The sequence below is a fragment of the Homarus americanus genome, unplaced genomic scaffold, assembly GCF_018991925.1.
Source record: "Homarus americanus isolate GMGI-L3 unplaced genomic scaffold, GMGI_Hamer_2.0 scaffold44240, whole genome shotgun sequence".
NCBI lineage: Eukaryota > Metazoa > Arthropoda > Malacostraca > Decapoda > Nephropidae > Homarus > Homarus americanus.
In genome coordinates, this window is record NW_024734769.1 from 295,460 (window position 1) to 321,977 (window position 26,518).

General features: G+C 40.2%; 1 protein-coding gene across 4 annotated transcripts in view; it reads right to left on the bottom strand.

Annotated features, from left to right (window-relative positions):
• Positions 1 to 26,518, bottom strand: part of LOC121870502 (lachesin-like) — a 72,422-nt gene that overhangs the window by 29,318 nt on the left and 16,586 nt on the right. For all 4 annotated transcript variants that reach the window (XM_042372333.1, XM_042372334.1, XM_042372332.1 and 1 more), the window contains exons 2-3: positions 11,814 to 13,646; positions 3,414 to 3,532 (exon numbers count right to left, since the gene is read on the bottom strand). In XM_042372333.1, coding sequence (XP_042228267.1) covers positions 3,414 to 3,532; positions 11,814 to 11,892 — 198 coding nt within the window. In that variant the 5' untranslated portion in view covers positions 11,893 to 13,646. The remainder of the gene's footprint in view (positions 1 to 3,413; positions 3,533 to 11,813; positions 13,647 to 26,518) is intronic.

Sequence of the window (26,518 nt, forward strand, 5' to 3'; positions counted from 1 at the left end):
ACCGAGCAAAGCAAAGCCCTGGACAGTAAACATGAACGAAAGTTAAAAAATAAGCAAACACAAAATAAAAACTGTAACGTGGATTGTGAGGACATTATATGAGGCTGGTAAGTGTTGGTATTGTTGTAGACCAGAAGTTGAGCAGTAGTGTAAAGGGATACCGGGCAGTGTGAGAGTTTTGTTAGTCAAGTTTAATGCTCAACCGACGAACTTGGTAATAATACAGGTTTATGCACCAACAAATGATAGTGAGGATGGAGTCCTAGAAAAATATTATGAAGATTTAAAGAAAGCAAAAGACACCGTAAAGTTTAACGAATGTCTGATTATAATGGTTGTTTTTAACGCCAAAGTTGGGAAAGGGAAAGTAGCACCTGAAGTAGGACCACATGGGTTGGGTAATAGAAATGAGAGAGGAGAAATATTAATTGACGTTTGTAAGGAAAACAAGATGATAATTGCCAATACTTGGTTTGAGTAACACCCTAGGCATCTGTATAAAGGGGTCTCACCCCAGGACAATGTAAACACCATAGTCAGGAGTCAAACAGATTACATTTTAACTCAGGAAAGATTCAGAACTTCAGTGACCCAAACCAAGACCTATCCAGGGGCAGAGTGTGGGTTAGACCACGTCCCAATAATGAGTTTAGTGAAGCTAAAAGTAAAAAGAAAAACGATGGACAAAATCAAAACAAGGGCAGGGATGGAAGGTGAAATTGAAAAAAAAAATGGTTTTCAGTATTGCTAGAGGGTGACGTTGATGAACAAGGACTAGGACAGCAATTTAATAATTACACAGAAGTAGTTTTAGAGACACTCATAAACTTAATAGGACATAGGGGGAACGAGGCTGACAGTGAGTGGTTGACAAATTAAATTTTAAAGAAAATAGATAGACGAAGAAATTTGAGAAAATGAAGTGCGGCTTAAATAAAAATTAATAAAGAAATTCAAAGGGAATGTAGACAGGCCAAGAAAGATGACCTGGAAAGGTAATGCAAGGAGACTTAAAATGATGACAGAGGGCATAATTATAGGGAGGTGTACAGAAAGATTAAACAAATGAATCAGGAAAAAATAAATAAATGGGGTCGAACTATTAAGAGCAAAGACAATAAGCTCCTTTTGAGGGAGAAGAAGTAAAAGAGACTGACAGAGTATGCAGAAGAACTATACAGAGATAAGGGCAGAGTAGCGGTAAGACACGAAATAGAAATAAAGATCGAAACGCGAATTCTGGAAACAGAAGTTGAGGAGCTGTGAGAAAAATGGAAATGATAAAGCTTGTGGGGCTGATCAGCCTCCAGCAGAATTTATAAAACAAATGGACAAGAATGGGATAAAATGTTTGATTTAAATATGTAATTCTATATACTGTAAAGGAGACCTTCCCAGTGATAAAAAAAAACAATATTTGTATTATTACCTAAAGAGCCAGGAGCCTTAGAGTGCACCCAGTTTAGAACAACATACTTAATAAGTCATGCCCGCAATGTTTTATTACACATAATTTTAAGTAGAATAACGCTTAGAATAAAAAAAGTGAGTTATCTTAAGAGCAAAATTTATTTAGAAAGGCAAAAGGAACTAGAGAAACTATATTTGGTTTTGAGAATTTTGAGGTCCAAAGAAATTTGTATATCTGCTTTGTTGATTTTGAAAAAGATTTTGATAAACATACAGAGATCTTGGAAAAATATAGGCATTATGATGGAGATGTCAGAATTTAAAGAATCTTTACTGCAGCAGGAGGCTGCAGTGTTAGTAAATAATGAGCAGCTTAGTAACTGGTTCACAGTTAGATAGGGAGTAAGACAATGACGTGTTTTATCTCCAACATTGTTTACTATATTCAGAATTCTTAATGAGACTTTATATGGGAAGGACGGATGAAAGGGTCAGAAGTGTGGACACTTTAAGCAGACACTAGAAAGAAGTTGGAGGCTATTTGAAATGTGGTGGTGTAGGTGAATGCTAGAAAAACAAATGCAAAAGTACTAAGAATAACAAAAACTTCAAGAAAAACAATTGGAATGTACAGAAAAAGAAAAATGAGATACCTTGGTTATATAATTAGGGTAGGAGGCCCAGGGGAAGGCAGAAACTGGGATGGATGAAAGAAATTAAAAACTTGGTCCCCAGAGAGATACAAAACCTTAGAGGATTGGTAAAAAAACAGCCTGAGAACGTTTAGAGTGGAGGACTGTCGTTGCCAACCCTCCGATATGAAGACGGTACTCTGATTGATTGATGTTGGTGGACGTGGTTAGGAGTTAGGAGTCTTTTATATTTAGTTCCTGTGTTTGAACCTTTACATGTGCATATTTTGTGGCTAGCTGTGATGTATAAACCCTGCCTATGGTTGTATAGTGCTTAACTGTGATGTATGAACCCTGCCTATGGTTGTATAGTGCTAAGCTGTGATGTATGAACCCTGCCTGTGGTTGTATAGTGCTTAGCTGTGATGTATGAACCCTGCCTATGGTTGTATAGTGCTTAGCTGTGATGTATGAACCTTACCTATGGCTGTTGTAGTGCTTAGCTGTGATGTATGAACCCTTCCTATGGGTGTATAGTGGTTAGCTGTGATGTATGAACCTTACCTATGGTTGTATAGTACTTAGCTGTGGTGTATGAGCCCTGCCTACTGTATAGTGCGCGGATCATGAACTATAGGTTATGTCGTGTTCAGTATGGGAATGTTGATGTACTGATCTATGATGCATAGGAGTGGACTTTAAACTATTGATAACTTATTATGACTTTGGTGTGTGATGATATTAATGTGGATCTATTGTGTGGAATTTAGTTCTGGATATAGAGTCTAAACTGGATATAGAGTATAGATCTTAACTGTGTTGTTGATTGTTAAGGGTTGCGGTTGTGACTCTTACACATCAAACTCTAGATAGAGTCATCCTCTACCTTATAACCCTGGTGGAGGTTATAGTTCTTTGTTTATAGCCTTGGAGGGAGGTACTGTAGAGTTTATCTTTGACCTGTATGGTAGATGCAGTAATCATTATATTGGAGCTCTCAAGAGGTTGTAGACGTTGAACTAAACCCCTGATGAGGTGTAACCCTTAGGAAGACCTGACCTCAGCAATACAAATCTGAGAAGGACCAAACCCTTAAATTACGTCTGAGGGAACGTCAGTCTCAAGAATTCAGGAAAATCGGAACCTTTTATCAAGGTCTTAAGCTAAACATAACGTTTATCCAGAAGTTCTCTGGCACACGTAGCTCTGACCACTATCGCTTACAGAACTCGTGGTTGTTACTTGATAACTCGAGAGGAAGGTGAGGTAGGTGTTACCCACAGCGAACAAAAGGCCAATATTTAGAGCCACGAGGACCGGTGTCATTATCTAGCAGTAGTGCTGAAGCTCACAGTTGAGTGTGACCCTTACCTTGAAGCCCTTAAGCTGCTCGACAGTGCAGGGCAGGAGAGCGTCGCGCCCCACCGTTACCGTAATGTTAGGGACGTTCTCCACAAATTTCGGCAGAAGACCCACGTCTTCACTGCTTCCTAGAAGAGATGAGAAGTTCAGGTGAGTTTGGAAGATGACGGAGTGATGAAGGAGAGACAAAGTGAGTATAAAAGAGGAGATAGTGAATGGAACAAGAGAGAGAAAAGCCGGATAAGTGTGGCCGAGGAATAATAGGAAGGAGGTTGAGAATACACGAGTGACATTTACTTATCCCCTTCGTCACTTATCAGCTGACTAGGTAGTCTGGGGAAGAAGGGGGGGGGGGGGTCAGACAAATTTCTATTGGTCAGTGTAGTCATGTACAGTACCACACATGCAACGACTCTTCAATGTACAGTTGGGGACTTTTCCGACTGACACACTCAGCGTTGTCAATCAACCCTCCCGTGAGGTGTGAACCTCGAGAGTATCGACTCATGAATCCGAAGCCTGCATACATATATATACGAGGAGGCACAGAGGGGCACGTAACCTGCAATGTTTGGGGATTTTTGCACAAGTGTTCATGATCGATGCCTCATCCACACTGCCAGAGCAGCCAAGCAGTGGTTTGCTGACCAAGACAATTTGCGGCTGCTGGATTGACCTATTGAGGGGGGGGGCTATATAAACCCCCATCGACAATTTGTGGGCGAACATCATGAACACATGGAGACAGCTAAGGGGAAATTATTTGCCCACACGACAGCAGAATAAGAAATGTTCTGGAACAAGCTTCAACTCAGCAGGAATAATGTAAAATCGATGCCTGACAGGCTTCAGGCTGTTGTTGAGTTGAATACCATTATTAATGTAAATACTAGAGGGATTCCATATCTGTCTATAAACCTACGAATAAATTATTGCCTTATTCTTCATAATACATTTGTCTTTCATACTGGAAATGGAGAGTTACTATGAGAATGTCAATGACCAATAAAAGAGCAACGAATGGGGGAAAATAATAGGATATCCTTAGAAAACTTATCACGAGTATATCTTTGCAAATGGAATAAGTCATGTGGTTTGATATTACATCTCACACCATACATATATATAATATACTGAATATGTACTGAAACGATCGAAACATTTATTGCCATTAAAGATGTCTATATATGATAGGAAGCAATATATGCATATTAGGCACAAAAGAAACTTGTATATATTAATAGAAAAATATAAATGCAATAATATATCAAGGAACATTTGAATAAATGTAGTCTTTCATATGTTGAGGTGTAATACTTTAATCCTGGGACGTTAGAGCTCATGGATTGTTGATATAAAGTTAATCTTGGGTTACTGGGGTTGTTGTGTATCATTATGACACGTTGAGTAAGGACGAGTCAGCTAATAGTTGTTGTGGTTAACAGTTTGAACAGATAATTGGGGATGTTCAGTTTGATACTGTCTTTGTTCAAAGATTTACCTAATCATTACAAATGGAAGATTATGACAGAAAACTATAAAAAATCATCTGATCATGCTTGAAAACATACATATCGACACCAAGATCACTCATATTGACCAACTACATCAATTTCTATAAGAAAAATCAACTTTTGAAAATCAACATGGCGGCCATCTTGAAAAATGGCCGCCATCTTGGATTTTCAAATGACCAATAAGGCAGACTTGACCAGTAACCATTAGAGAATTACCATGCCAAATTTGGTGCTTGTATCACCATTTGCATGATTCTCTTGAAAAATTGCATTTAGCTGCCCCACTACACTGCTGACAAAATGCAACCGAGCAGTTGTAAGCAGTGTTCAGGTTGAAGGTGTGATCGATGGCATAAGGTGTCCGTTGGTGAGTGACACAGCCTCGGAGCAGACTTTTGTGAGGCCGGACATGGTTAGTCATCGAAAACTGCCTTAGACATCGCAGCTCTGCGGGATAACTGGACAATGTGCGGTACTAAAGGGACCAGTGGATATCAGCATCAAGCTGGAAGGGGAAGAAGAAACCCTACAGGTTTATGTAGAGGACAAAACAAACCCTTGCATCCTGGGTCTGGACTACCTCCTTCTTCGCAAGTGTCAACTGGACCTTGGCTCGATGCATTTGACAATAAAAGGAAAGTGGGTACCGCTGAGGACTATGAAGCATGCAAGTGCTCAGATTACAACTAGGCGGGTTGTAGTTATTCCCTCAAGATCAGAGGTGCGGTTGCCACTCAATGTGAACGGTGCCTTGCATACCTGTCTGAGAGTGATGAAGCCTGATTGTCAGCAGTGTTGCTGGAGAGAGGCAGTTCCAAGAAGTGTAGTTGCACTACAATGGAGGAGGATCCAGCCGTTACTGAGGAAGGCCTTGAGACGCTGTAGCTGGAAGATCAAGACCAGCGACCAGTGGTCGAGTGGATGAACCAGAGCTCAGTTCGGCCAGAATGGGAGATGATCTCTGGAGCAAGTCCTACGACTAAAAACTACTGGGCGCAGTGGGATGCTCTTCGGCTGAAGGATGGTCTGCTGCAGTGCCAGTGGGTGACTACCGATGGCCTCAACAGGTACAGGCAGACAGTACTTCTCTGGAAAATGGGGTCAGATATCCTGAGAGAGATGCACAACAATCCAACCAGTGGACATCTGGGAGTGAAGAAGACCCTGAGTTACCTGCGGCTAAGGTTTTACGGGGTTGGCATGTGGAAGAGTGGTGCCGTTCATATGATGTATGCTGCCCCAGTAGTGACCAAAGCTTCACACGCGTGCCTCACTGCAGTTGTACCATGCAGATGCACCAATGGAGAGGGTCGCAATGGATATTGCCGGACTTCTTTCACTCACTGCAAATGAAAATAGGTACATCTGTGTGGCCATGGATTACTTCACTAAGTGGCCAGAAGTATATGCCATCCCGTATCAGGAAGCCATGACTGTTACCAGGGTGCTGGTGGACCAGTTCTTCTGCCGGTTTGGTGTGCCCCATGAAATTTTGAGTCAGCTGTGTTCAGCAAGTGCTGTAAACTGTTGGGCATAAGGAAGACTAGGGCCCCTCCACTTCGGCCCCAGTCAGACGGAATGGTCGAAAAGTTTAATAGGACCTTGGGACAAGAACTGGCCAAGTACTGTGTTGAGGGGCAGACAGAATGGGACCAGAAGCTGCCTGCTTGGCTGATGGCATATCGGTCGGCTGCCCACGAGTCAACTGGAAACACCCAGTCAAACTGATGCTGGGTCACGAACTGCGACTGCCAGTGGACCTGCTGACAGGAAGACCAACTGATGAAAAACTTCCTGAAGAAACCACCAGTTACGTCAAAAGCCTCCAAGAAAGGTTGACGGAGGTCCACCACCAAGTTCGAGGAGCTCTGGAGTTCTCGGGTGAAGTGATGAAGTGCAGCCACAAAGTCAAAGCAAGCCAGTTCCGTTACAAGGACGGTGATAAGGTCTGGCTGTGTAACCCTCTGCGGAAGAAGAGTCAGTCATCGAAGTTGCAGAGTCCATGGGAAGGACAATATACTGTACTGTAGTGGAACGCCTTTCAAATGTGACCTACCGGATCAGGGGAAGAAGGAAAGCTCAGCCGAAGGTAATCCACGTCAAACGTCTGTGGCAGTATCATGGGCCAGGGCAGTACACCTGGGAAGACTGAGGAGCAGTCACCTACCACCGACGAGGACCAGACCGGAGATCCTGGAAGAACTCAGGGCCGTACCGATCAGGGGAACCCTACCATGGACCATGAAGAGAAACACTGTTCCCTCTTACCAGAATTGGACGTGACAGGGGAAGGGGACCGATCTGAGGATGTGACTGAGGTTGCTGCGCCAAGGGAGGACTCTGAAGACATCCCAGTACGTCGACGGCAGCAGCGGAAGAAGAGGAGACTTACCAAATTTCAGGATTATTATGTATATAGTGAATGAGTGTGCCGGAACGACACAATGATAAGGGAGGGATTAGTGTTATAATGTTTGATAACTAGGTGTTTTGATTGTTCTGTCCCAATCAGCAGTTATTTTAGCAAATTTGGGGAGATTTTCTTGTATATTTTGATGTATTTTCTGGAATGTATTACATAATTTTTTGTTATGATTTACATCTTATTGGAAGCCTAGATCACTCTACAATTCTCCAGGCGTGTCTTGAAACAACCTCTCGCGTCTGTACGTCGCTAGAATGCTCTAGGCGTCTGACGAAACACATATAAAAGCGGTCCTGCTCAGAATGTAAAGGACAACAAACCTATTAAAATAACTGAAGATAATTGTTGTGCAAGTATTGTAGAAGCGTGGTGATCAATATAAAGGGAAAATAACGAAGGAATTGTACACTAGTAGTGTTTCCGACTACAGTATATATTCGAAGTGAGAAGTCCAGCTGTGAGCCATTGCTCTGTTTAAAGTGTTGTGAAGAGTTAGTGGCTATTAAAGAAGAGTACAGTGCACAAGTGCGTTTCTGTGACCTGTTGGAAATTTGCCTGCCTGTTGTTGTCTGTACACTGATACCGATCGTCGGGAGATTACCGGAGACTGGCGGGACAGCCAGTGGTAATTCGACGACACTTGTGAGATATCTACTGCTTCTGTACATACGACGCTGGCCGCTGGTAACCAGTGGTGGATAGTTTGATAGTTGTTGTTTATTGTATTGTTCTACTTAGTAACCGAAGCAAAGGAATATTATACGTGTTGGACAAGATATTTTAGTGAAAGCTCCGTGCGCTGACTGCACATACGACTACACACACATTTTACGGAGTTCTATACCTACCTTAGTCCAGTACTGACCTGTTTAGCTTCAATATGATGAAAGTTAATTATATCATCTCTAGTAAACACTGAAAACATAAGAAAATAAGTGTATATCGTATTTACCTCGTGTGTATATCGTATTTATTTCGTGTGTATATCGTATTTACCTCGTGTGTATATCGTATCTCGTGTGTATATCGTATTTATCTCGTGTGTATATCGTATTTACCTCGTGTGTATATCGTATTTATCTCGTGTGTATATCGTATTTACCTCGTGTGTATATCGTATTTATCTCGTGTGTATATCGTATTTATCTCGTGTATATATCGTATTTATCTCGTGTGTATATCGTATTTACCTTGTATATAGCGAGGCATTAAAGACAGATCAAAACAAGATAACAAAGAGAGAAAGAGAGAAGATGAAGATGTAAACTAGGACATAACAGAAACACAAACAGCAAACAGAGAGAAAGATTAGAATGGAAACTGGAGAGAAACGTAAATATAAAGAGAAGAAGATAACCAGAGAGAGGACACATGGAGAGAGGAGGAGGAAGGCAATTGGGTTAGCTGGAGTTGGTTGTGTGAAGGATAATAGGAGTGATATTAGACCTTCACCAGAGACGCTGTGACGGAATAGGTAAAGGGGGGAACGACATCAAGTATTCAGAGGCCTCTATCTTATGTAAGCACTGAGGATTTTAATCTCAGGCTATGGCGAGACTCTGTGTGTGTGTGTGTGTGTGTGTGTGTGTGTGTGTGTGTACGACCTCTAATAAATATATATGAAAGCGTGCCTGTATGTATTTTCATAATTGTCGTACTTATGACTGAGTCTTCAAATAGTCGTACGTTTGTCTAGGTGTACGTGTGTGTTTATGTGTATGTCTGTATGAATGTTAAGCGGGAATATAATGTAACAACACTAGGGAATCACAGTTGCGAAGAGACTAAACTGTGAATAGGAAAATTGGTATAATATCTTCGTGTAGCTTCGTGTCCCCCCCAAAAAATCTATCTCGTGTCCCAGCCAAGCCCCCAGTATCTGCCAGTCTCACTTCTCATCTTCACTGCTTCTTTCTTTCACCTCACATTGGTTTTTGTTTTATATGCAATTATTTTATCTGATTTTCTTCATTTTTAATATTAATTTCCACTGATTTTTTCAACTCTGTTAACTTCAGTCTAGGGAAACAAAGGGTGAGTGGATACAGTACTCGGCTTCTATCGGAAAGTTCACAGGTTCGGACCCAGCTTATCCGCACTTCACCCAGCCGTAGATGGGCACTGAACTCCACATATGGTGAAGTATTGTGTTATATTGGTATGTGGTACTAGGGCAATTATACCACTGACATACTCTTCCGGACACAAATATATAACAAACGTAACAAGAGGTTGAGTGAATATAAGAACAAATATATCAGCAGATCAACACAGCAGCTCTGGGCTGTCATGCATGCTGGTGGGTCATGACGGATGAATGAGACCAATATAATATAGCAATGTAATATAGTACAATAATATAACAAAATAATATAGTAATAAAATATACCAATATAGCATAACATAATAATATACATTGTTCATGATAATTATAATGAGTTATATAATATTACCGTGGGTTATAGTTGTTATACAAGACTTTAAGAAGATCCGTTCTATCCAATGTGATATAACGTATCGAAAGAACTTAAACGGCGGGTGATGATTAGAATAGATGTTCTGTCTGTAACCCTGTGTAACATATGCCTGGAAGAAGTCATCTTTTTATACACCAAATGTTTGACGTCTCCGGCACACTTAGCCAATAAAGAAGGTACAGCCAAGGTAGGATAAGAGAACAGCATCTACAGACTCTGCCTGGTCGCTTGGGGCTACCAGGCACTTTCCGCCTCAACAGGATACAGCCAGAAATATTACTACATCACCCATGGTTAAGACATTGTAGGCAAAGGGTTATGTTACCGCAAACAGTAATGAGTAGGAAGACACATGAATAAACATTGTTAGGCTGTAATGTCAGTGATGTCATTAACATAACTGCCAGTGATGTCATTAACTTACCTGCCAGTGATGTCATTAACTTACCTGCCAGTGATGTCATTAACATACCTGCCAGTGATGTCTTTTACATAACTGCCAGTGATGTCATTAACTTACCTGCCAGTGATGTCATTAACTTACCTGCCAGTGATGTCATTAACTTACCAGCCAGTGATGTCATTAACATAACTGCCAGTGATGCCATTAACATAACTGCCAGTGATGTCATTAACATAACTGCCAGTGAAGTCATTAACTTACCAGCCAGTGATGTCATTAACTTACCAGCCAGTGATGTCATTAACATAACTGCCAGTGATATCATTAACTTACCTGCCAGTGATGTCATTAACATACCTGCTAGTGATGTCATTATCATACCTGCCAGTGATGTCATTAACTTACCTGCCAGTGATGTCATTAACATAACTGCCAGTGAAGTCATTAACTTATCTGCCAGTGAAGTCGTTAACTTACCTGCCAGTGATGTCATTAACATACCTGAAAGTGATGTCATTAACACACCTGCCAGTGAAGTCATTAACTTACTTGCCAGTGATGTCATTTACATAACTGTCAATGAAGTCATTAAGTTACCTGCCAGTGATGTCATTAACATACCTGCCAGTGATGTCTTTTACATAACTGCCAGTGATGTCTTTTACATAACTGCCAGTGAAGTCATTAACTTACCTGCCAGTGATGTCATTAACTTACCTGCCAGTGATGTCATTAACTTACCTGTCAATGATGCCATTAACATAACTGCCAGTGAAGTCATTATCATACCAACCAGTGATGTCATTAACTTACCTGTCAGTGATGTCATTAACTTACCTGCCAGTGATGTCATTAACTTACCTGCCAGTGATGTCATTAACTTACCTGCCAGTGATGTCATTAACTTACCTGTCAGTGATGTCATTAACTTACCTGCCAGTGATGTCATTAACTTACCTGCCAGTGATGTGCCAGTGATGTCATTAACTTACCTGCCAGTGATGTCATTAACATACCTGAAAGTGATGTCATTACCTGCCAGTGATGTCATTAACTTACCTGCCAGTGGTGTCATTTACATAACTGCCAATGAAGTCATTAAGTTACCTGCCAGTGATGTCATTAACTTACCTGCCAGTGATGTCTTTTACATAACTGCCAGTGAAGTCATTAACTTACCTGCCAGTGAAGTCATTAACTTACCTGCCAGTGATGTCATTAACTTACCTGCCAGTGATGTCATTAACTTACCTGTCAATGATGCCATTAACATAACTGCCAGTGAAGTCATTATCATACCAGCCAGTGATGTCATTAACTTACCTGCCAGTAATGTCATTAACTTATCTGCCAGTGATGTCATTAACTTACCTGCCAGTGATGCCATTAACATAACTGTCAGTGATGTCATTAACTTACCTGCCAGTGATGTCATTAACTTACCTGCCAGTGATGTCATTAACTTACCTGCCAGTGATGCCATTAACATAACTGCCAGTGATGTCATTAACTTACCTGCCAGTGATGTCATTAACTTACCTGCCAGTGATGTCATTAACTTACCTGCCAGTGAAGTCATTAACTTACCTGCCAGTGATGTCATTAAGATAAGGGCCCAAACCCCCGATAACAGTAGAGGGGGGTGAACCATCTTGAACTCTCCCATGACTTCTGGCCAGCAGTTCTGAACCACACTTCTGGCCAGCAGTTCTGAACCACACTTCTGGCCAGCAGTTCTGAACCACACTTCTGGCCAGCGGTCCTGAACCACACTTCTGGCCAGCGGTCCTGAACCACACTTTTGGCCAGCGGTTCTGAACCACACTTCTGGCCAGCGGTCAATTCACTCTTGCTCTGTCGGTCGTCTCAGCCACTTTGTGTTCTTGGTCGCCAGGGGGTTAGCTCTCGGTGTTATTTCCTCATATTACTAATGTCCACTTAATAATGGCCGCTTTATAATGACTATGACCACTTAATACTGACCACTTTATAATGACCACTTAATAATGACCACTTAATAATGACCGCCTACTAATGACCACATAATAATGACCTCTTAATATTTACCAATTAATTATAACCAATTAATAATGACCACTTGATAATGACCACTTAATAATGGCCATTTATTAATGACCACTTAATAACGGACACTTAATAACAGTCATCTAATAAGGACCACTTACTAATGACCACTAAATAGTGACCACTTACTAATGACCACTTAATAATGGCCACTTAATAACGGCCACTTAATAACGGCAACTTAATGACCGCTTAATAATGACCACTAATTAACGACCACTTAACAACGGCAACTTAATAACGGTCGCTTAATAACAGCCACTTAATAACGGCTACTTAATAACGGACCACTTAATAATGACCACTTAATATTGACCACTTACTAATGGCCTCTTAATAAGGGCCACTTAATAACGGCGACTTAATAACGACCACTTATAAGCGACCACTTAATATTGGCCACTAAATAATGGCCATTTCATAATGGCTACTTAATAACGACCATTTGATAATGACCACTTAATACTGACCACTTATTAATGGCCACTTAATAATGACCACTTAATAATGACCTCTTAATTAAGGCCACTTAATATTGATCACTTAATAACTATCAAATAATGATGGCCACTTAATAACGGCCACTTAATAATGGCCACTTAATACAGACCACTTAATATTGATCACTTAATAACGATCAAATAATGATGACCACTTAATAATGGCCACTTAATAATGACTACTTAATAATGGCCACTTAATACAGACCACTTAATATTGATCACTTAATAACGATCAAATAATGATGACCACTTAATAATGGCCACTTAATAATGGCTACTTAATTATGACCACTTAATAATAACCACATAATAACGGCCACTTATTATTGATCACTTAATAACGGCCATTTAATAGTGACACTTAATAACGGCCACTTAATAATGACCACTTCCTAACGGCAACTTAATATTTATCACTTAATAATGGCCACTTAATAATGACCACTTAATAATGACCAAATAATAACGGCCACTTATTATTGATCACTTAATAACGGCCATTTAATAATGACACTTAATAACGGCCACTTAATAATGACCACTTCCTAACGGCAACTTAATATTTATCACTTAATAATGACCACTTGATAATGACCACTTGATAATGGTCACTTATTAAAAGTAATGTCTTCCAATTTGTACTGTAATACCGTTTTGAAGTGATTACATTTATATCAGTAAATATCTATGTAAATGTTTATTATCGTGAGCATCTTAGTTTGTTATATTTTGTTGTTGTTTTGATCAGTTGTCATAGTAACAGCGCTAAGTTGGTGTGGCCTGCAGTCTGGCGCTGGAGAGGGAAGAAGTAGCAACTCGTGACCTCCTGTGTCTGTGAAGGAAGGAGGGAACAGCCGTAAGTTAAATGATACATAATTATTTGTTTTATTATTGTTTTATGAAAAGTTGAAAATGTACACTGGTAATTAATTTCATTTAGATTAAGGTCTATTTTTTTCTTCCAATATCTTGCAGTAAGAATTAAGCCAACAAAAATTTTGGGATTTATAGGAATAAATTTTGGGTTGAAAAGGAAAATTAATACCGTCTGTGGATATGAATAGCCTATAAAGTTTATGTAAAGAAGCGTTAAGCGCACAGGTACTTGACCACAAGAACACCAGTTCGATTCCCCACCCCCCTCTTACCTTTCCTTTTATTGCAAGACACACAATGAAAACATTCAACAATCATAAGATATTTGTTTATTGTGAAGATTAAAGGATTACCTGTAACTAAGACACAGACTCTCTCTCTCTCTCTCTATATATATAAATATACTAGCGGAATCGCCGCCCTTTCGCTAGGCCACAGAAGGACGCCACCTTCCGGGAGGCTCCACATTGTCTCACTATAGTGCATTAAGGTAGACCACATTTTTGGTTTTGCCATTTGCAGCATGTACAGATTTTTGCCAGTTCCCACTCTGGAGCATCCAACATAGAACTGTCCATGAGAGAAGCAAGGAAACACCATCCATCATCACTACATATAACATCATCTATCATCACTACATATAACATCATCCATCATCACTACATATAACACCACCTATCATCACTACATATAACACCATCCATCATCACTATATATAACATCATCCATCTTCATTACATATAACACCATCCATCATCACTACACCAAGTATCATCACCCATCATCACTACATATAATACTATTCATCATCACTACATATAACACCATCCATCATCACTGCATATAACACCACCTATCATCACTACATATAACACCATCCATCATCACTATATATAACACCACCCATCATCACTACATATAACACCACCCATCATCACTACATATAACAACATCCATCATCACTACATATAACACCATCCATCATCACTGCATATAACAACATCCATCATCACTACATATAACAACATCCATCATCACTACATATAACAACATTCATCATCATCACTACATATAACACCACCCATCATCACTACATATAACAACATCCATCATCACTACATATAACACCACCCATCATCACTACATATAACAACATCCATCATCACTACATATAACACCACCCATCATCACTACATATAACACTATCCATCATCACTACAGATCAGTAAAGTAATTTCCGAGATTCTCGTGCGGACACATACACACACAAAAAAAACACACAGACATACTTCTTTGTTTCATGAGCGAGCGAGTGCTTAATGACGTGAACTATATTGACTCAAGGTAATACTTAAAATGGATGAGCAAATGCTGTATTGGCTGGTGACATGTGTGGAGGTGTGAGTTGTACAAACCCTGCCCAGTGGTAAGGTCGTGAGAGTTGGGGACAGCCAGGTGAGGTTCTCAGATAGGACTTTTTGTGAAAGAGATAGGAAACGTAGGACTAGGGTGTGTTTTCCTGGGGCTGGGATAGGGCATGTAGCCGAGAGGATAGATAGGGTTTTGTAAGGGGAAGGTACCAAGCCAGTAGTGTGTCTTAGTGTAGGAGGTAACGACATAGGAAAGGTTAGGAGTGAGAAACTTTTCAAGAGGTATAGGGAGGCGCTAGGGAAGGTTAGAGATTGGGGAGGGATCCCGGTAGTATGTGGTGGTTTGTCTAGAAGAGGGGTTGGTGGTGAATGGCTGTCCAGGGTAATTACTATAGATTGCGGACTGGAAAAACATTGTGCAAGCAATGGTTGGGCATTCATTGATAACTGGCGACGATATCTATGACAACGACTACATCACAGTCGTGACGGGTTACACTTGTCTCGCGCGGGGATAAAGACGTTGTCTGCATTCCTGGAGCGTGAAATTGTCACTCCAGAGGGGGGCGGGGGGTCACCAGTAGAGAGAGGTCAGGGTAAGTGGGAGTAAAAAAAATAAGCAGGTCCTGGGGAGTAAAATTGGTTACTCAGGACAAGGGGTAAAACAGGACCAGGGAAGGGTAGGTTTAAATGTATACTATACAAACAGTAGGAGCGTTGGAAATAAAATAGACTTGCTGAGAGTGGTTGTATGTACCGAGAGTGTCGACTTCATAGCAATCACCGAAACTTGGATGAATCTGGCGAGCAAGAACTTTTGATCAGAGTATCACATAGAAGGGTACAACCTTTTTCACAAGGACAGGGAAGGTAGGAAGGGGGGAGGTGTCGCACTCTTCGTCAGGGATACATTAAAATGTTGTATTAATAATACAATAAAGGACGAAATAGGAACCGAGTCGGTATGGGTAGAAATTACGGAAGGAAGAGAAAAACTAATTATGGGAGTGATTTACAGGCCCCCAAGTCTTGGCAAAGAAGCAGCTCAGCCCATATGGCAGGAAATGAGTAGGGCAGCAAGATACCTGTGCATTATGGGGGATTTCAACTTCAGAAATATTGACTGGGACAACGTTATAGGTGACTATGAAACTGAGGACTTCCTAGAAGCAGTACAGGGAATTTGTTTAAAACAACTAATTACAGAACCTACTAGAGGTGACAATATATTAGACCTAGTATTAACAAATAATGAAAATATTATCAGAGTTATCACAAGAGGGGAAGAACTAGGGAACAGTGATCACAGAGAAATCAGGTTTACCCTAAATTGGAAAACGAAAATAATGACAATATGGTCAGAGTCCCAGACTTTCGATCGGCGGATTATGAGGGGTTAAGAAGGTATCTAGATGAGGTCACCTGGGAACGGTGAGGTCAGTTTCCGGTAGGAATGGGTGAGGTCACCAGCGACACAACATTTGATGACGACTATTCTAAATTCACTAGTATACTACGTAAAGCACAGGAACAAAATACCTGTATGCCATACAGAAAAATTAGGCCAAATAAGAATGAGCCAAGGTGGATGACCAAAAAACTTAAACATGACATAGGAATAAAGAAAGAAATTTATAAGAAATTAATGGGAGAGGAGGTGCAGCTCAGAAATAGGTATAATGAACTATCTAGGAATGTTAAGAAAAATGTAAGGAAGGCAAAGAGGGACTACGAAATCAGGATAGCAAGAGAATCCAAGGCGAATCCTAAGGGATTTTTCCAGGTATATAGGACAAAGGTCAAGGACAAAGTGGGGCCTTTAAAGTGAGAGAGAGGGGAAGTGATCGATGATAGTGAGTAAATAGGCAAAGCATTAAACAGCTACTTCCAACCAGTTTTCACAGAAGAAATTCATGAGGAAACACCAGAGGTGGAACTGATATTTAGGGGAAATGAAGAAGAGAAATTAATGAATATCACTATCAGAAAAACTGGATGTTCTTAAGAAGATTAATAAATTAAAGACAAAATCCCCAGGGCCGGATAAAATCTTCCCTTGAGTTGTGAAAGAGTGTAAGTAACAGATTAGCAGACCCCTCGTAAATTTATTTACAAAATCATTACACACGGGAGTTGTGCCAGACTTGTGGAAACAGGCAAATGTAGTACCCATATTAAAAAAGGGAGACAGAGCATCAGCGTCAAATTACCGACGTCAGTTGTGGGGAAATTTCATGAATTATAGTAAATAGCATCAGATCTCATTTGGAGAAAAACAAATTATTCTACGACTCTCAACATGGATTTACAAAGGGAAAATCTTGTCTAACAAATCTGCTGTTATTTACTTAGACTTTAGCAAAGCATTTGGGAGAGTGCCACATCAGAGGCTTCTGAGAAAAGTTAAGGCTCATGGTAACGAGGGGAAAGTTTTAAACTGGATAAAATCATGGCTCACTGATAGAACACAGAGGGTCAGCGTTTGATGAATTTCAATGTGAGTGGGGCTGTGTAACCAGTGGGGTTCCCCAGGGGTCAATACTGGACCCACTCTTGTTCATAATCTACATAAGCGATCTAGATACTGGGATCAGCAGTGACATAAGCAAGTTTGCGGATGACACGAAAATAGGGCGGCAGATTAATTCAGGGCAGGATGCAAATGCACTACAGGAGGATTTAAATAAACTGCAGGAGTGGTCAGAAAAATGGCAAATGAAATATAACACCAGTAAGTGCAGCATACTTACAGAAATATTGGAAGAACAAATACTGTCAATGTATCCAGACTTAACATCAACCTAGAGAAGTCGGCTTGTGAAAAAGACTTAGGGGTACTCGTAAGCCCGGACCTTTGGCCTAGAAAACAGTGCGTTAATGTTCGAAATAAGGCAAACAGAGTAATAGGTTTTATATCTAGAAGTGTAAGTAATAAGAGTGCGCAAGGTCATAATGCAATTATATCTTGCACTAGTCAGGCCGCACCTCGATTATGATGTTCAGTTCTGGTGCCCTTATTATAGAATGGATATCAATTCACTGGACGCGGTGCAGCGAAGAATGCTGAAAATTATTCCGGTACTTAGAAACCCTCCATATCAATATAGGGTAAAGAAACTAAACTTGCATTCCCTAGAAAGAGGAAGAGTGCGGGGAGATATGATAGAAGTTTTTAAGTGGGTGAAAGGAATCAATAAAGGGGATATAGATAAAGTTCTTATAACATCCGAGCAGGATAGGACTCGGAGCAACGGATTTAAGTTGGATAAGTTTAGGTTTAGGAGGGAGATAGGAAGGAACTGGTTCACAAATAGGGTGGTGGACGAGTGGAACAAGCTTAGCAACTTTGTAGTGAGTGCTGGAACGCTGGAAAGTTTTAAAAGGAGGCTAGATAGATTCATGGATGATAGAGAGTGGTAGTAACTCTCAACAGGAGCTGCCATGCACAGGCCAACCGGCCTATTGCAGACTCCTTATTTTCTTATGTTTTTATTAGATATTTGCAGTGGTGGGCACGGTTCTGCTAATCTGCTAACAGCTAATTAGCGAAGCTAACTTTCTCGTTAGCGGATTGGCGTTTTCGCTAACTTTGGAAACCATTAGCGGACCAATTAACTTCCACTAAATTTAGTTCCGCTAACTTTAAGTCCGCTAACAAAATTTATACATGTTTGTTCCTGTCTGTTGTAAGGTGTGACGCAGCAACGCGTGTCTCCAACAGCCGGTCAGGCACGCTTGGCTGACTGGCTGTTAGTACGTGCAAAGATTTCTTGAGGGCCAAGAGAGCCACCCTGTCAGATGGCAACTTTGAGAGGCTGATGTTTATGAAGGGCAACCAGCATCACGTCGAGGCGATTATTAAAGTTTAATACTTTTTTTACAGTAAATGAAGACTCTCAGTATATGTTGAAAGAATCATAGAATGTAATTGTAAACTAATGTATAATTTCATTTCTCATTTATTTGTTAATTGAAATAGGATTTTTTCTATCAATATACTTGGTTATGCTAAGTACTGCATAAGTTCATAACCAGGATGTCATCCAAGGTGTGTGCCAAACAAAATTTTCTAAAAACTTACTTTTCATTAAAGTTTAGAGTTTTCTGTTTATTTACATGACTAAGACCAACAATAAGTTATATAAAAATGCACTGGTATAATGTGTCTGTGGTTGGTATTGCATATTTGCATGAATAATGAATAAGGCCGATAGGTTGTATGAGAATGCAAATTAATTATTTGTGAAATTGTGTAGTGTACACCTTGATAAGTTGATCATCATTTGATCTTGGCATGATGCTATTTGCTACCTATGCTATACAGTACTATAGTTTTTGGATTCGTTTAATACTTTCTGTCATTTCGTACAGTAAATAAAGATTATAAAGTGTATGTAGAAACTTGAATGTAAACTAATGTTTAATTTCATTTGTTCATTTAATTATTTGTGTACACCTTGATCATCATCTGATCTTGGCATGCTGTACCTTCTTGGAAAGCTCTATGTCTAAGCTAAAAGACAACATATGAAAATTTCAGCTCTAGGTCTGTTTTTAAGGGTTTTAGAGCCCCCCCCCCCCAAAAAAAAAGGTTAGCGGTTAGTGTTAGCTTCCGCTAATTTTTTTAGCTGTTTAGCGGTTTAGCGTTTGCTTAGTTAACTTTTTAGTTAGCGGATTAGCGGTTAGTGAAGCTAACTTTTCGTTTAGCTGTGCCCACCACTGGATATTTGCCAGAGTATTAAAGGTATGCAAGGAAGAGCTTAGTATGCCATTAACAAATTTGTTTAAAATTTCATTAAAAACGGGTGTGATACTGATGTTCAAGAAGGGAGATATGTCTCTATCCTCTAACTACCGTCCAATCAGTTTAACATCAGTTGTAGGCAAATTGCTGGTAGAATAATACGGAATACGAAAAGGAGAGGCTCATGGAATTGGAGGAGATATTCTAATATGGATTAGGGTGTGGTTACAAGACGGGAAGCAACGTGTAAGCACTTACGGCACTAAATTCGATTGGGGTAACGTCACTAGTGGAGTAACCCAAGGCTCTGTGGACAAATGTAAAGTATTTAGTCTAGGAGATGTAAACAGAGAAACCAGATATCAGATGAACAAAGTTGTTGTAGAGAAATCCGACTGTGAGAGAGATGAGGAGTAATGATAAGTAGGAATCTTAAACTAAGTCATCAATGTGCATTTGGTCGAAAAAAGGCTAACAAAGTACTTGGGTTCATACAAAGAAGTGTTATTTACAAGACTAGCGAGGTCATCCTAAAACTAAATCTTGCGCTTGTGAGAGCTCACTTGGATTACGCAGTTCAGGTCTGGTCACTGTACTACGGAACGGATATAGAATCCCTAGAAAGAATCCAGAGGAGAATGACAAGACTTATCCCGGGCATTAGGAACCTTGAGTACAGAGACAGGTGAAAGCATCTTAATTTGCACTCACTCGAGAGTCGTAGAGTGAGGGGCGATATGATCCAGGTGTATAAATGGAAGTCAGGGTTAAACAAAGGTGATATAACAAAGGTACTCAAACTATCCAACCAGGAGCGAAATCAGAGCAATGGTTTTAAATTAGACAAATTTATATTTAGTACTAGATAGGTAAACCTATATATGAGCGATAGGGGTTGAGTGTAAACGGGACTGCCTAGTCTGGGCCAATATGCCCGCTGCAGTTTCCTCCATTCTTATGGCCTTATACTCTTACATTCAACTTACATAATGCTGCATACCTGTTGGTGTCTCTAACCAGCCCGTGACTAACAGCGCGGCAGAGTACAGGAGTGTGGCAGAGTACAGGAGTACAGTAGAGTATAGGAGTGTGGCGGAGTACAAAAGTGTGACAGAGTACAGGAGTGTGGCAGAGTACAGGAATACAGTAGAGTACAGGAGTGTGGCAGAGTACAAAAGTGTTACAGAGTAAAGGAGTGTGGCTGAGTACAGGAGTACTGTTCAGTATAAGAGTGTGGCAGAGTACAGGAGTGCGGCAGAATACAAAAGTGTGACAGAGTACAGAAGTTGTGTGTGGCAGAGTACAAGAGTTGTATGTGGCAGAGTACAAAATTTGTGTGTGCCAGAGTACAGGAGTTGTGTGTGGCAGAGTACAGGAGTTGTGTTTTTCAGAGTACAGGAGTTCTGTGCGGCAGAGTACAGGAGTTGTGTGTGGCAGAGTACAGGAGTTGTGTGTGGCAGAGTACAGGAGTTGTGTTTTTCAGAGTACAGGAGTTCTGTGCGGCAGAGTACAGGAGTTGTGTTTTCAGAGTACAGGAGTTCTGTGCACGGTGCGGCGTTGTGTGTGGCAGAGTACAGGAGTTGTGTGTGGCAGGTGCAGGAGTTGTGTGTGGCAGAGTACAGGAGTTGTGTGTGGCAGAGTACAGGAGTTCTGTGCGGCAGAGTACAGGAGTTGTGTGGCCAGGTACAGGAGTGGCAGAGTACAGGAGTTGTGTGAGGCAGAGTACAGGAGTTGTGTGAGGCAGAGTACAGGAGTTGTGTGTGGCAGAGTACAGGAGTTGTGTTTTTCAGAGTACAGGAGTTCTGTGCGGCAGAGTACAGGAGTTGTGTGCGGCAGAGTACAGGAGTTGTGTTATATGATTCGCGGGCCTTCACATGATAAGGCAGGTGGCCGTGGGACAACTGTATTACTGTATAATAGTCAGTTGTATTGCTGTGTTACGGGGAGAAATTCTGCACATTACCTTGTTATTGGTACAGGTAAGAATTGTTCTACATTGTGATATAAAGAGAGGCAACCTTGCATAGTGACCACGTTCCCCTCGTGCAGTACGCAGACTACACACAGCCGAGCACAAATAAATAGAGCCTGATTGGTACTCACAGCCAAATCATGAAAAATTAGCTTTCTAATTTAGAGAGCTAAGCGTTGGGAGATTAAATTATGACTTTTTATGAGTACTTCACGATGCTCAGCAGCGAGTGACTCTCGGAGACAAGACTTTAGAGAAAGTGTAAAGAATAAATAAAGAATAATAATACGTACGAGGATATAAATAAGGTAGAACTTTGAGTATTATAGATAATATCATGATGCAATGTGGCAGAAGAAGTAAAAGAAAGGTTGGTCGAAAAGTAAATTCAAATTAAGTTACAATTTACCGTATAAGCAGAAAATGAGGCAGATTGGGGGCTGATCAACTTCCAGCAATATTTTGTATACTAATGTGTAGACATGTAATCAAATGTTTGATTGAAATATACAGTTAGTACAAGGCGAGACTTTCCCAGTTATTCCACAAAAGATAACGTATTTATGTTATTATTTAAAAATGCCTGAAGACTTAGGGTGCACTGAACCCAAGACAATTAGTTTAATAAGCCAAAGAGGAAAAAAATAATTATAAATTGCGAAATACAAGACCTTGCAGGTAGAGTTCTTCATTCTTTATCACAACTATTCTGTAAATAACATTTTCCTGGATACTGTCGATAAGGAGAAAGAGCTTGGCGCTGTGAAAGATCAATCACTGAAGACAGCACAACTGGGAGAAGCAGTGACAAAAGCAATCCTAGTTTTGGGAATTATAAAGCAAACCTTTGAGTACAAAGATAGGAACTGCTCCTTCAACAGTACAAATCTCACATACAGTTGCCTTCACTTCCACCTGGTTTAGTTAACATTGCCAATCCTCACTCTCTTTGATGAGTGAACCCAGGGAGTATCGAAGCATGAATCCTAAGCGCCCACGAGATAGGGAGAGACTCCCAGAATGCCCCTAAGGAACCTCGCAATAGTAGGGAGAATAAGAATGCTAAATAAACATTCCACCTCTATCACTGAATGCAAGCATTTCTTACATGGTTATAGTTTTTATACCTGCTAGCTGCTAGACGGTGGCAGTGTGGCGATGTATGGGGGGGAAGGGGTCGGGGGTTTTCTTCGCCGATAATGTTGGGAAAACCTTAAAACTTTATTGTGTCCAGTCTTCTTTATTATGTGGACATCATGCATATACATCATAAAGCCACCAATACAGTCTTTGACAAATAAGTGATCATACACAGAATAAGTCATTCTTCATGACGGTTCACTCACTCAGTATATATTATATTATTATTACCGATCATTACAAAACTACTGTGAGACTCAGGATGTATAATTAAAATTTAGACCTTCTCATAATATTCGGCCTTTATACACGAGTTCTGTGTCTGACACCTGACTTTATACTTATCCAAGATCATCGTCACTGGATTGTCCCTGATCTTCATCACATTGTTGAGGCGTAAAATAGGTTGAGGTGAGTTTGGCGGCGGCATTTAATAAACTTCTGGTAACGTTTAATGTATGGTTCCAGAATTCTTAATGAGAGAAGTTATAAGTAATATTGAAGGACTGTAAGTTAATGGTAAAGTACTAACAAACATATGCTATGCGGATGATACCGCTCTTACAAAAACTCATTAACAGATTAGTGGTGTAACAGCGCCTTTGCTTTATATAAATACACCCAAATGAATAACACTAACTTATTCACCAAATGATTCACCATGTTATTCATGACTAGATCACTTAAGTTGCATCTTTCTCAGGAGTCGAGCCAGGATCAGCTGATTTAGCAAACAGCCGCTCGCTTCGCTTAATCTCTCCCACGCCCAGAGAAGAGCAGTTCACTTACTACCACTGGACAGGGAAGCTGGGCACTTAATATAAGTCTTATCTCAAAGTGTTATTCACAACACTTCCCTGGAGAGGATTCACAATTTATTCTCTCAGATTGTATCTGTGTATATACCTGCTTCAGCAATAAAACAGAAAACTCCCAGAAGTGTTTACATCCAGAACTTAATGTGACACCAAAACAGCTCTCACAGTAGAAGATGGCAACAAATATGGGTTAAAAGTTAATCCTGTAAAGACTACAGTAATGGTTGTTTCCAAATTGAAAATAAATCCCCTAAATAAAAATTATGATAGGCAACAGGGCCCTTAAACAAGTGGAAAAGTTGTCTGTATTTGGGAAATAACATTAGTTGTGATGGTTAATGTATGAAAGGAATCAAAGCAAGACTGGGGCAAGTGAAAACAGGACCTAAACTACAAATTTAAGAAAAAATGCTGCTGGAATGCGATTATTAGTCAGGACCTGTTGTATGGGTCAGAAGCATCGACACTTTCAGCAGACACCAACATTTTCTTGGATGACTTTGGAATGTGGTGTTATAGGCGAATGTTACAAATAAGTTACACTGACAGGAAAACAAATGAAGAAGTACTAAGATTGGCAAAAACTTTAGAAGAAATACTTTAAAGTTACAGGGAAAAAAAATCGATACTTTGGTCATATAATTTGGGATGAGGGGATAATAACAGAAATATTAATGGGCAGAGTTGAGGGTAGGAAGGCCAGGGGAAGGCAGAGTCTGGGATAGATGAATAGAATTAAAAACTTGGTCCCCAGAGAGATACAAAACCCTAGAGGATTGGTTAAAACAGTCCGAGAACGTTTAGAGTGGAGGACTGTGGTAACCAACCCTCAGATAAAAGGACGATACACTCATTAGGCAGCTTACACCGAGATTTGTAGTTCTGAAGGCAATTGTGTGTATTTGTATTGATGAAATGCTTCTTTAACATAAAATATGGCCTAGCCTGTGTATGGTCACTTATTTCTAACATATTGGTTGTTTTATGATATATCTGCTGATATAAATATTTTTCAAACAAACCCTGATAATTTGCGAGTTGACAATCAAATTTGAACATCAGGAATAAGAGATCGCAAACGAGTATTTATTCCCAGCCTAACTACCAATATACTGTGTGTGTAGCAAGAAATATTTTCACGGTAGAATTAATGTGGAGAATGGTAGGCTTTATCGTGGAGTGTGGTGTGAGTGAGGGTGTGTGGTGGTGACAGGAATGGTCTTCATATACTTGCTCGTAGCCTTCATGAGTGATTAATACAGACACCAAGCCTGGTATTGTCAGTTAGAGTACAGAGAAGTCTAATATCAGGTCACCTTGGAGGAAAGCTTACAAATAACTTTTAAAGTTTAGATAAACTTCAGTATACTCATCCAACTCACAATAATATAGCGCCTTTATTCTGAAACAGTCTATGTCTGACCAGCCACAGTGATGTCATGTCACCCATTTTACTCCTTCACCACATGTGACTTACGGTGACGCAACTGTATCATCAATTACCATTAACAGCATATTTATTCCATCAGTATGATACAGTATAGTGTCCTAGCATACAGCAAACGCATACTGTACAGTATGAATAACATTTCTCCTTATACAATGGCACATTTTGCCTGACAAAGCAGCTAGCAGGCAGAGTATGAATGTTGTCCACATAATAAAGACGAGTGGACACAATAATGTTTTATTGTTTTTCCCAATATTATTTAAAGCCACATTTGTAATACCACCATTCTCACATTGAGGAAACACTACTAAACATGTGGGTGCACCTCTCGGCGAAGGGAACCCCTCCTTCTCCTTATGGCACACCTCGCCACACTGCCACCGTTTAGCTGGTTGGAACCAATGACGATATATTTTGTAACCTGCATTAAAACTATAACCATGTTAGAAATGCTTGCATTCAGATATTGAAGTGGAATGTTTATGTAGCATTCTTAGACTAGCTAATATTGAGAGGTTCTTTAGGGCCTCTCCGGGAGTCTCCGGAAACTGTACACTCACTACAAAAAGTATCTTTTTTTTTTTTTGCTAGACAATATGAAACAACGGACGACGGATTTTGACAACCCTACCGACAACAGTAGTCGAGGTGTTCAATCTGAAATTCATCGGACCTCATCCTGCAGATACTTGTACTGTACGTCCCAGTCTTGATTACTGTATACAGGCATGAAACTCTACTCCCAGAGAGATCTAACATCCCTAGAAAAGGTTCACCACAGAACCACTACGATGATTCCTCAACAATGTCATCTAGATTATCCAAGTAGACTGAGGGCCTTAGAACTAACAACCCTTCAGACAAGGCACAATAGGGCAGCTCTCATTGAAACATTCTAAATCCTGAAAGTGATGGAAAACGAGAACCCGGGACTCATTTTTGTGATGTCCCGCACCACCAACACGAGAGGACATAACTACAAGCTCGCCAAGTTATCATGCAGAATGAATATAAGGAAATAATACTTCTTCACGCAGAGGCTGGTAGACCTATGGCCCGGCCTACCAGCCCAAGCTGTGGAGCCAAGAACACCACTTGATAAAATTATCAAGAACAATGGAGGGATCCTACACAGGCCACTGGCCTTCTTCCCTCGGCATGGTCACCTCTAGTGGGGTGGCCATTGGGTAAATAAGGTTATGGGAAAATAAATTTAAATAGAATAAAAATAAGACAATGAGTTATTTGAAAATCAAAATGGATTTAGATATAAAAGGAACCAAGGAAAGTTTCTTTTGTTTGAGGATGATAGAAGATGATTTAATGTAACAGCC